The sequence below is a fragment of the Pristis pectinata genome, chromosome 5, assembly GCF_009764475.1.
Source record: "Pristis pectinata isolate sPriPec2 chromosome 5, sPriPec2.1.pri, whole genome shotgun sequence".
Taxonomy (NCBI): Eukaryota; Metazoa; Chordata; class Chondrichthyes; order Rhinopristiformes; family Pristidae; genus Pristis; species Pristis pectinata.
Window position 1 is genome coordinate 47143647 of NC_067409.1, and position 13180 is coordinate 47156826.

General features: G+C 37.6%; 1 protein-coding gene across 1 annotated transcript in view; it reads left to right on the forward strand.

The window, feature by feature from the left end:
• Window positions 1-13180, forward strand: part of cntnap2a (contactin associated protein 2a) — a 1327865-nt gene that overhangs the window by 1121749 nt on the left and 192936 nt on the right. The window contains 1 exon segment of the mRNA XM_052015905.1: window positions 10437-10607. Coding sequence (XP_051871865.1) covers window positions 10437-10607 — 171 coding nt within the window.

Sequence of the window (13180 nt, forward strand, 5' to 3'; positions counted from 1 at the left end):
ATTTTCACGGTGGAGTTACAATGAGATGGTACTATCTGCCTCATTCTTCAAGATACCTATATAAGAGCGTGCATGCTTTACATGGTACTTCATTGAGGAAAGCATGAAAGAATGATCAAGTGTTACAATTGTATATAAACAATTTCTCTATTACAGCCACAAAATCCTTTAGCCTGTTTGCTTCTAATTGTGTTTGGTAATTTGCTTTTTTCATCACTGATACAAATAACTGTTGATGAAATGTACCCTACACAAGCTGTTGTTTAACTATTTTAATCAGGCTATATATCATGTAATATTGATAACCATATCTTACTTATTTTAAAAGATTCCAAAGTCTTATATGAATGGTTATACCGTTTGGATATCCAATTAGCAGTTGAATTTTTGGTATTAACAAGAAAATAGTGTTATATCTGGGCCTTTGCTATCAAGAAATAGCCTTAGTTTGTCCAAGCAAATATAACTTCAGTTTGTTCCATTTTGTAGAAATTGCATTTATACTGCAGTCAGTCTACAGCCAAAGAGTCATAAGACTATCGTCTTTAAGTAATCTCAACTACTTAACAGGATTCAGTGAGCAGGCTGCACTTTTCACTTATACCACATGTATTTCAAAAACACAAAATTGAAAGTGGATCAATACAAATGATGTAGTAGAACTGTCCATTTGTGGCTATATTTACTCTGCTTATAATCCCAAAAGAGAGTAGATATGAGTCAAAGGTGGTATAATAGTACTCATGTTTTGCTCTGTTCTAAGTAGCTTTCCTACTACAAAGTAGATTAATGACCATTGATAACAAGTGAGTTAAAATTTCACTGTGTTCCATGTTAAGGGTTTCTTAAGGTTAATAATGTGCAATGTATGGCATTCCATAACTGTTCAGTCAATTCAGATCCCAAGACATTGCATCATTAAGTACAAAGTACAGGAAAATTTCCCTCTTGACTTCCGCTGACCTCAATTTTGATAGGCAACTTGATGCCATACTGAGTCAAAAGCTGCCCCAATGTTAATTGCAGCTATTCTCACGTCTCGTCTGGCTCTCAGTCCTAAATCACAACATGATAAGGCCCGGAGCAGAATAGTTCTGGCAGAAAGTAAATCAATGAAAAGGTTCTTGTTGCATGAATGTCGCTTGATAGCACTATTAATGACTCCTTCCAGCAAGTTGCTGCTAACTGGGAGGAGGCCACCAAATACGGAATTGATCACATTATATTTATCCCCTTTTTAGTGTGGAAAGGATATACATGAACAATCTTGTATTCACTTGTCAAATACATGCAAGTATCATTTTGAACACTTCAGTTGGATTCTAAACTCAAGGGAATACAAGCCAAGATTTTGCAAGCTGTCCTCATATTTTAACCTTTTTAAAGTCTTTGTGTTACTCTGGTGAGTACAAGGCCAAAATAACTTACAGTGATAGATATCAATTAAAAGAATTCAGTTAAAAAGATAAACCATACAACAGTTACATCACATTTGGATTTTCTGAAAATTTTCACTGTATTAAAGAAATATTGATTCTTATATTTTGGTAATGAGAGTGTCATTCTAAATCAGAATCACAATCAGGTTGATTATCACTGACATATGTCATGAAAATTGTTGTTTATTGGCAGCAGTACAGTGCAAAGACATAAAATTACTATAAATTACAGAATAAATAAATAATGCGAAAAAAAGGAATAAAGAGGTAGTGTTCATGGGTTCATGGACCATTCAGAAACCTGATGGCGGAGGGGAAGGAGCTGTTCCTAAATCGCTGCTATAGGTCTTCAGGCTCTTGTACCTCCTCCCCGATGGTAATAATGAGAAGAGGGCATTTCCGAGATGGTGAGGGTCACTAGTGATGCATGCCGCCTTCTTAAGGCATCACCTCTTGAAGATGTCCTCGATGGCGGCGAGGGTAGTGCCCGTGATGGAGCTAGCTGAGACTACAACCTTCTGCAGCCTCTTGCGATCCTGTGCATTGTAGCCTCCATACCAGGCTGTGATGCAACCAGTCAGAATACTCTCCACCGTACATCTGTAGAAATTTGCAGGAGTCTTTGGTGACATACCAAATCTCTTCAAACTCCTAACGAAGTAGAGCCCCTGGTGTGCCTTCTTCATGATTGCATCAATGTGTTGGGCCCAGGAGAGCTCAATGTGTTGGGCCCAGGGTAGATAAAACTACAGTTACTGTACTTCCATCCCTGCTACTTTGTAGCACTGATAACAAATTATTCTGATTATTGTAATTTACATCATGATTTATAATGCAAACCAGCTTGGTGAGAAAAGGCTTTAAAAGCAGTTTAATCAATTACCATATTTAACAACATACTGTTAAACAAATCAGACAAGTGATTCAAGCAAGTATAACTCCAACAGTGTGTATCCATGCATTTTCCATGGCTTGTCCTTGTGACTGCCCTAATCCTTCTAACCGAAGTCTATATTTGGATAGGTTCACCACCCTTCAGCAAAGACACAGTTTCAGAATGAAATATTTATGCTCCTTTAAGCTATTGTGCTACAGAATACAGTCCTTTTGATCTATCTGTTTCCTCTCTTCTTAATTATGGAGCTATGCTATTCAAGGCTTTGAAATTCATACAAGGCTAGAAACAATGTTATTAATTCTTCCTGCTTTTAACTTTTATTTTCTTTGCATTTAAACTCCTGTCGCAAAACCTCTTGAAACTTGTGAACAGTATGTCTTGACAACTCATCCTGTGCCCCTAGTAATTCCACCTTATTGTCCTTTAATCTTTCAATTCAGGTAACATATGCTGTATTGACCCAAATGCCTGATTCTTATACTTCTCTCTGGTGGATTTATTTACTCTTTCCACCATACATGCAAAATTACTTTAATGCAGGGGGAGAAATTTACACCTTTTTGGACTTTCTGTATCTTGTGCACAAGATACCACCTTATTTCCTGGGATAATATGTTATTTTAAAGATACCTTATTTTGTTAACAGCTTAAAATTCTGAATATTCCTGTTTCTGCATTATAAAAGCAAACTTGACCAGTTTTATCCATTGGTCCTATGACTTCCATTTTCATACTGCTTTGTGTCCAGAATTCTCATTCCTCCAAGTGAATACATTTTACCTCACAATTTCTCAAGGATTGCTGCTATATTCACTCATTAATGTTGTACTACCAGGTGGTTACAGGTATTGATAAAACAAAATCTTAAAATTAATCCCTAATTACCCAATTATAGAATATTAGACATAAATAGAGCAAATCAAAAAATGTTATTCTAATGGCTCTAGAACAGAAGGTGCATATCTGCAAACATGTGAGATAGAGAGAGTAAGTAGAAAAGGGACAATCAATAAAAAAAAGCCAAAAGAAAGGTAAAACTAAACTTTAAGGAAACATAAAGAGACAAAAAAATAGGAATTTGGACATGGTTCAGGTTGGATTCTTTTCTGATTCTTCCTAACTATGATTCCCGGAACATGAGTGGTAGGCTGTTTGAATGCAACAATAACATAGAATGTCCATAGACATTGACCCAGACAAACTGGAAGTGGAGACCTTTTCATGGTCAGATCTCAGTACAGTGTATAAAATGATAGTTTGTTCTAGAAAGCCATTTGAGAAAATTGGCTATAGTTTTTGAATTCTGGCATGACGCTCTGCTGGATAACATAGTCAAGAATTGTGTAGTTTCATGTGTTTTCAAAAACAAGGAACTATAACAGCTTAAGAACAATGAGATATTGGGCCAGAACTTGCTAACCTGGTGTCCTGCCAGGACTTGCTACCAGTAGTCCCTCTGTACCTGCATTTGCCTTGTTTCGGAACTGACAGCCTATTTTGCAGGCCTGAAGTACCCCAGAATTCAGTGGTGTAGCCTCAGTGGCAACATCACCTCAGACAGAGGCAGGCTCTACCAGCTCTAAAACCTGCAATTGATTTTAATAATTTTTAAATGTCTCTCACATTTAGAAGCATTCAAAACCAATTAAAATTAAACAAAATAATGAAAATAATAAAAATTATAATATTTTAATTTATTTAATTTAACTCCCCAAAAAACACATGTAGAAGTAAATACATGAAAGTAAGGTATATAATTTTACAAATGGAATTTACTTTTCACTTCATCTTCTAATCCTTTGCTCAACAATCCCCATTGAAATCATTGGGGTCTTTGAACCCGTTATAGGCCTGACCAGTGCAGGATCCAAGAGGTAATTCCCCAGTGTGATGTTAGGAATTTCTGCGAGATTGCCCTCCAGTACTGGACTCTCTATAGCCTTCTGAATCTATGAGAGAGTCCAACACATCCATGTGTGATAGTGCATGCACAAATTCCAGGACATAATCCCATTTCAGCATAATATTTCAGTATATAATAATAATATAATGATCATTTTAATAATCAGGAAAATTCAGCGCTTCAGACAGGATTTTATGGAAAAATGTTGGCATTTCCCCACAAAATTGCTGAGATTTCCCCGCATAACCTCAGTAATTTGGGGATTTCTGCACAAGAGTGCAGTTGTCTTCAAGTTGTACTCAGCAGTTTGCTACGTGTTTCTCTGACTGCTCTGACCTGATTGGAGCTGGCACAGTTCACCCTTAATTCCAACAGAGTGGATTGGCTGCAAGGCTCTTCAGTACATGTCAAAAATTTGATTTTATGTTTTAGCTTTTTAAATTTTGTTTTGTTTTGTATTGCTTCTGAATGGCTGAAGCGCAGAAGTAAGCTAGATATAATAACACATCACTGGCAAGCTTGTGGAAGCAAAAGTGAGAGAATTCTGCTGGGAATCTTCTTCAAGTTAGAAAAGGGATTTTGTCCAATCAGTTTATTTGCCTTAACTAGTGTGAGAGAAATTGTTTTGACTCATCAGTTATTATGCACCACATAGTTTACCAAGTCTCTGAAAGACTTGAAAAGGCACATTATTGACACCCTTTCACCAACAATAAATTCAACGTGTTTTAAAAAACATGCTGGGTTTCTGGGCCAATAATAGTGGTGCTATAATTAGTCTCAACACACTAAGAGCTAGAAGAGGGAAAATACACTAACTTCCTATTCTTGCTGCAACACACACAAAATGCTGAAGGAACAGTTCTTGCTAATTGTCCAGTGGGCTTCGATGAAGAGTGGGACTGTCGAAAATGAGTGATGATGTACTATGATGGTCACACTATGATGAAATAACTACCATTCACAGCCAAGTCTCCTGCATAAATAAGTGACAATAAAGGGCAATGGCTTGTATCTCTGGTCTATATCTCATTCATAATCTCCAAGCAAGGGGAGAATTAATAATAATAAAATTTATCTATGAGAAAAGTTGTTTTGTAAATTATGTGATACATAATATGAGAGAGTTGGGTTGGAAAGATGTATAGGCACATGACACCACACCAGCTTGAAGACCATTAATCAAATTAATGTAGCATTTACTAATTCTGTTCTTTCCAGGCCATCACATGTTGGCTGTCAGTTACTGTGATTTTTGTGTGAACATTATTTGTCGACTGAAGCACGCGGGCGGTGTTGTTTTCAACATCGCATCTGTCATTTGCAATAAGAATGGACTGATCTTAATCAAGAATAACAGCAGAATCCCTTCCTCCATACATCATGCAGAAGTATTACACACTGTGGTTATTTTTAAAAGCCACAATGGAGCTGGTTTCAAGGTTGCAAGTGGGGATTCTAGCATTTATTCCCAGGAGCAAAATTTTGTTTGGTGAAACAGAAATTCAGCTTCAGGGGCTTTGCAGGATTTTCCATCAATTCATTTTACTGGATTGAACATTTTCCACACTCAGTTTTCAAATGTACTCCCATTAGATAAAGTTGTGCAATTGGAATGCAGGTGCCTAAAATCCATCCAGTGATTTCAGCTCAGAACCTCAAGCCATATTATACAATGTACCTCTCTGAGGCACATTTCTATCTTTAGCATGGAACAAAGAAAATGTGAGCGTCTCTTTTACCACTTCTTGCCCACAGTTTTTTCACCTCCTAAAATTGTAGACTTGGGTTTAAGGACGTGTGGATGAATTTACAATCCTATTATTTTCATACATCTGCAAGGCTCTAAATTAGATTTAGAACTATTTTATACAATGGAACATAGAACAATACAGCACAGGAACTGCCCCTTCAGCCCATGATGTCTGCACCGAACACAATGCCAAATTAAACTAAATCCCTTCTGTCTGTAGATGATCCATATCCCTCCATTCCTTCCTTATTCATATGTCTAACAGCCTCTTAAACACCACTATTTTACCTGTTTCACTATTACCCCTGGCAGCCCATTCCAGGTACCCACCACTCTCGCTGCACATTCCTTTAGAACGTGTCTCCTCTTGTACTTGACATTTCTACCCTGGGAAAAAGATTCTGACTGTCTACCCTATCAATGCCTTTCATAATTTTATGAACTAATTTTATAAACTTTTATTCTAAACTTCTATTTTCATTACAAACTTTTATTATAGATAGGACTTGATCCCAGTGACAAAATTTGAAAACATTATTTTATATTTTAGATCCAAAATATAATTAAGGGCCCTTTTTTCAATTTCTTGGGTTCTTTTCATTAAGTAGATATTAAGTACGATAACCAAAGTGCCACATCACTCAAATGTGATAGAGTTAGAGAAAAGTACAGCACAGAAAAGGCCTTTCCGCCTACTGAGTATGTGCTGCCCTTTATGTACCCATTTTTATACTAATCCTACCCTAACTCATTGTATTCTCCCCATTTTCCATCAACTGCCCCCAGATTCTACCATTCATCTATACCCTTGGGGCATTATACTGTGGCCAATTAATCTACCAACCCTGACAAGATTTCTACTCTATAACTCGATCCTATTTATCCAATTATCACTGGAACACCCTATTAATGGATCAATCCTGGCACCAAAGTATTTCTCAAAACCTCCAGGACTAATAAAATCTAATTTTCTACCATTTAAAGCCCAGTATGTGGGGGGTAACTGGAGCACCCGGGGGAAACTCACACGACCACACCGCGAAAGAACATGCAAACTCCACACAGACAGCACTGTTGGTCAGAATTGAACCCCATTTGTTGGAGCTGTGAAGCAGCAGTTCGACTATCTGCACCACTATGAAAAATAATATATGAAAAGCAAAGAAATAATAACAGAACTGAAGTAATAACAGAACATGCTGGAAACACTCAACAGGCCAGGCAGCATCTGCAGAGAGAAAAAAACAAGAGTTTCAGAGAGAGGGACATGAGACTGAAGGTGCTGGAATATGGAGCAAAAAACAATCTGCCGGAAGATCTCAGCAGGTCAAGCAGCATCAGTGAAAGCAAAGGGATGGTCCATGTTTTGGGTTGAGACCCTGACTGTCCTGACATTAGGACAATTAAAGTTTCAGGTCAATGGTCTTTTTGCAGAACTCAGTAAAGTTACAAAGCAAGCATGTTTTAACTTGCAGAGAAGGGGAGAGGTGGAGAGAACAGAGGGAACGTCAGTGATAGGTTGGAGACGAAGAGAGGTTGTGATGCAGTGGCAGTGATGCCAACTGATGGAGGGGAGAGAAGGCTTGTTAATTGTAGATGATCTGTCTAGAAGCGATGTTAATGGAAGGAGATGAATGAGGGCAGTGGACTGAGGAAGAATCAATTCTGGAACTGTGATATAACACACCGCAGTTGCCAAAGTCTGAAATAAAAGAGAATGCTGGAAATACTCAGCTGCTCTGGTGACATCTGTGGACAGAGAAAAACTGAGTTAACATTACGGATTGATGACTTTCCATCACAACTTGCCAATTCTGATGTAAACTGGAAAGTCAGGTTATCTGAAATTGTTTAATCCAATATCGAGTCCCAGGGGCTGCAAAAGATAACGCAGTGTTGTTCCTTGTTGTACATTGGGCTTTGTTAGAAGAGTGACAATTACTTTATATACCCTGAGCAATCCTCCTCTATTAGTAATGTGTTGTTATATTTCCCTTCCCATCAGCCTATTAGAGGCCCCTTTCAATCTATGTTAAATTTTTTACAGGATTTTGTTTTGAGCACTGGGTATCTACTACCTTTACATATGAAGACCACTAAGTTGTTTACTTTTCCTTATTTTCAGCTGCTTTGTACTTTTTCATCTTCTTATGTGAAAACAGGTGATATCTTTATTGGGCTCACATCCCCATTTCATTCTCATTTTTCTTTCTATACAGAAATCACTGAGTAGGCATGAACCACTGAAAGAGAGAGCAAACGCTTCAAAACTTAACACGTATTTTTAATTATTCATCCTCATTGCCTGTTGCTACTAGAAACACAACAACCAAAATACTGCAAAAAATACTGTTGTTTTACTATGGAGATATTCCCATTTCAAATCATTTTGGTAATCTCAATGAAAAGACTGCAGATGCTGGAAATATGAAATAAAAAAGAAAATGCTGTAAACACTCAATAGGTCAGGCAGTATCTGTGGAAAGGGAAACAGCATTAAAGCTAAAAGGACAGGTGTTACATGCAGATATTAGAAGTAAGTTTCCTTTTTCACAGACATTGCCTGACCTGCTGAGTGTTTCCAGGATTTTCTGTTTCTATGTCTGTAATCTTGGTTATTGTGCTCCTAGTGTACTGGGCACCAGTTTAGCTGGGTAAACAAAATATACAGTAGGGTTGCCCCACCCACACCCCCTTTGATAATTTGGGGCCACTTTGGGTTCCTCACTCTATCTCTTGCAGGCTGGGTTGAAGCACTTGGCCTTTTCTATTGGCGACTTTAGTACTAAATTATATTTCTTTTAAAAGAAACTGCAGAGTTTTGATTTGACAGGATTAACTTATAATTAATTCACACTTTTAAAAAGCTCCTGAAATATTATATTGATGTCAGTTGGCTTACTAATGATATCCACTTCAGATCCATTATAGCCATTATTATATTAATAGCTTCCACTTTACCCAGTTGATGAGTTAATAATTCTCAACTTTATCCCTCATTTTCAAAATGGCAACTGTTGTTCTCTGAAAGCCCAATTGAACTTTATCTGACAAGGAACAGTTTAATTAGTTTATTCCAATTGTCTTAAACTACTGTTTGACATCAGATTGGATTTTAGGTTGTTTAACTTCTTTTCACAGTTTTTGTTCAGTGATTTTCCTGTTGTTAAAGGGCTGCGCAAAATGCTTGTTTCTCTGACAGTGACAAATGTGTATTGTGCAACAAGTATGTTAACCAGAGAGGGATGAACTTCAATGCTTGATTACGCTTATGTGGAACTGATGAAACTGTTGCATCATTACCAGACTAAGATCCATTAAATGCACCAGTGTTGCTCCTGCAAAACTGGTCTTCAGGTGCATGAATTTAGGTCACTCGTCATACCATTTTGGTATGGCATTGTCAGTTGAAATAGATTACTTCAATTAGCTTTTTAAGCAAAAAAAAAGTGAGTTTCTTGAATCATTAAGTAAATGCATTTTCTGATATACTATTCAGGTTTGTAAGCTAAAAATGGCTGTCAACCAAGTGTGTTAGCTGGCCTTGGTTGGTTTGATGTTCACTGATAACCTTTGATAGAGCACGTGTGTACATGTATGCATTTGGGGACTTTCCTTAGAGGTCCCTCCTCCATCGGTAAATACCCTATTGTCTTGGTTCATAAATGAATAATAGTTAATCGAGCAGGCTTCCATAGGGTAACTCTGCAGAATTATTTTTAAATATGCTCTATTTTCTCAACCCTGTAATTATGACTCAAATTCACATACCCTGCCATTTCTGTAACATCTAAATTGGAGACTTAATTAAATTGATTACTGGAGAAATCCACTCATACACTTCCTTGGGTTTTACAATGTCAGTCTCTAACTCTCTGCTTAAACTTACTCCAATTGCCACATAACTTAATTTTGTCTAATTAGACTGTTTAAAGGAATTTTTGAAGCATGGTTGTTACTCTGTGCAAAGAACTCACCTTAAAATCTTCATTTGTTATGCTTTTGCACAGATCTTTGTGTGCCTGTATCACAGTAACAGCACATGTTGTTCGTGTTGAATGTATTAAATTGTGTCTGTGTGTGAATCACCTGCCAAAGTGGTTTACCTCCTTAAACTTTCCAGTCTCCAGTAATGAATTGAGTCCACCATCCATAGCAAGTAGTCACTACTTATTTATTGTAGGTGACAGCACTCCCTCACCAAGAATTGTGCACCGACATATACTTTGTTATGGAAATGATGCAATCAATGACTAAGCAAGAGGTTAATTTCTCCTATGCAAGAAATGATCTTTTTGTTTCATAAGTGATGAGATTTTTGGAAAGCTTTGACACTTTATCAATGCACCAGCTGTTCCATAACTTCAACTCTTATTACTTACGGCAACTTGTCAAATCAGCCAGGTCATTTCCACCTCTCTCTCCTTGTTTTTCTCCAATTAGGAAACTATTGGAATGCTGCCTCATTCAATACCCCTTCCTCTTATCTCCACTTCTCAACTTTCCATGGAGAGACCAGCGCTGACATCTCATTTTACTTCAAGACCTCAGCACCTTATGGAGTATTCCTCGAAAATCTGGGTAACACAGACTTCATAAGGCTTGAATTGAAATGTAAGTTGACCTGCAGAAACACAGTTTCACTTTTATATATGTAAGTTACATTTAAATTTAAGTGATCTTACAGACATCTACTGTTAGTATTTGTTATTGTATTTTTGAGAGTAAGTTAAGTTGATCAATGTATTAAAAAGCACATTTATTTTGAAAAAACAAACTGATGTCCATACACTATGGCACATTCCACCCAGTTGCAGCCAATATCTGGAGCCCAAAATAAGAAAGCATAGTATTGGAGGATTTGTATTAGCTTGGATTGAATATTGGTTACCACATTGAGACAAAGTCAGAATGAAGGGTTTCTTTTGAGGCTGGAAGGATTTAACTAGTGGAGAGCTCCAAGGATCAGTTCTTGACCCACAATTATTTACTATTTATGTTAATGACCTGAAAGGGCAGACAGAGTATAAGGTATCTAAATTTATCAATGATAGGAAAGTAGGTTGGATGTCATGCTGCAATAGGATATTTTAGTTCTGTTTACACATTATAGGTAGGTCGAGTGAATGAGCAAAATCTAGGAAAATTTGATTTCATGTGGGGAAATCTTGATGTCCTGTACTTCAGTAAGAAGAATCAAAAGGTAAACTATTATCCAAATGGTGAGAGGTTGCCAATGAGTGGAATACAGAGGAATCTAGGTTTTCTTGTGTAAGAATCACAAAAATGTTGGTAGGCAGGTGCAACCAGTAGTTAAGAAGACCAATGACATTTTGTCTCTTGTTGCAAAGGGGTAGAGTTTAGAAATAGGGAAGTATTGTTACTATCGTACAGTGTGCTGCTGTGCACAGTTTTGATCACCTTATTCAGGAAGGTCCAAAAGAGATTCACCACACTAATTTCTGGGATGAGATGGTTGTCCAGTCATGAGTAGTTAAAGAAGTTGGATCTGTATTCTTTTGGAGATTAGAAGAATGAGAGGTGATCTTATTGATACAGGCAAGATCCTAAGGGGGCATGACAGAGTTGAGATATTTCCACTGGTGGGAGATTCTCGAACAATGAGTCAAGATAAGGGATCTGGTTAAAAATAACGTGTGAAAGGAATTTTTTCTCGATGAGTGTGATGGATCTCTGGAATTCTCCACCACAGAGGGTGTGGAAAGTGGGTCACTGGAAGTATTTAAAGTGGAGGTATTTACTTTTTTTTAAAGATCAGGGAGCTGAGGGCTGTGGGGAACTCCGCAGAAGAGGATTGAGGCCTTGGACGGTTCAACCATGATCATATTGAATGGCAGGGCAGACATGACATTTGATTGTGACCAGTGGTGTGGCGCCACCTAGAGCAAGTAATCTGCCACCATTCATCTGCACACGAGATGTCAGATGACCACTAATGCTAAAAGAAGTGTAACTAATGTTTGGAGATGCACTGTGGAGATTGCAGCATAACTCAGCTCTTCCTGTTCCATATCATTGTCAGGCTAAATTGGCTTAAACTTGCAGTACAACAATGCCAATCAAAACTTAAGTTGAGTACCATCAGGATCCATTTCTGAGTGACAGAAAGAAATGTTGCTCTATTATCAGTTTGTAGTCCCTTGCTCGAGGCACCTTATGAAAATGTTGCTTCCTTGCATATCCCTGATTGCCCAGGTCAAGAAGAGAGTTGGCGGAGACTGAGATTATTCATGCACAATTTTTTCTTTACAAGTATCTGTCCTTCTAGAAAAGCTAATTATTTTTACATATGCTGGTCAGTCAATAGCACCAAGAAACATCAAAATCCTCAGAACAGAATCTAATTCTCCTGAGTTTTTTTTTCAATATGTTGACAGAATATATTTAATCAAGAGCAATTTGCATATTTTATTTCTTCTCCCTTCAAGATGTTTCACCAGGAAAAACGTATGTTGTAAAAATCACCAAGCTTGACAAGCAGCATGGTAAGGTTAGAATTATAAAATGCAACAGAAATTTTTAATGTAACAAATATTGTTTATTTAACAGTACCTTAATTTCCTGGAACAAGGGTTGCCCAACTAAGCCAGAGATGAGACCTACTTTTGCTCTTTGACAATTATGAGTCTTAGGAACTCATATCCTCAAATGATTGTTGTAGCTGAGTTTTGGAATATATTTAAAGGCAGATGTAGATCAAATCTTGGTATCAAAGGGTTGAAAGGTTACCAGAGTCTGACGGGATCTATCCCAGGATGCTATCGGAAGCAAGGGAGTAGATTGCTGGGGCTCTGACGGAGGTTTTTGCATCTTCGTTAGCCATGGGTGAGGTACGAGAAGCCCAGAGGATAGCTGATGTTCCAAAGATCAGGGATCAATCAACAAATATCAACAAAGGGACAAGCCTGAAAACTACAGGCCAAGGAGCCTTACATCAACAGTAGAAAAATTATTGGAATTCTAAGGGACAGGATTTATTAAAGGCAGGGACTGATTAGGAGAAGTCAACATGGTTTAGTGCAGGGGAGATTATGTCTCACATATCTGCTTGAGGTTTTGAGGACGTAAGTAGAAAGTCAAAGCAGCAGACGTGGTTTATGTGGACTTCAGTAAGACTTTTGACAAGGCCCTGCATGTTAGGCTGGTCCAGAAGGTTAAGGTACAAG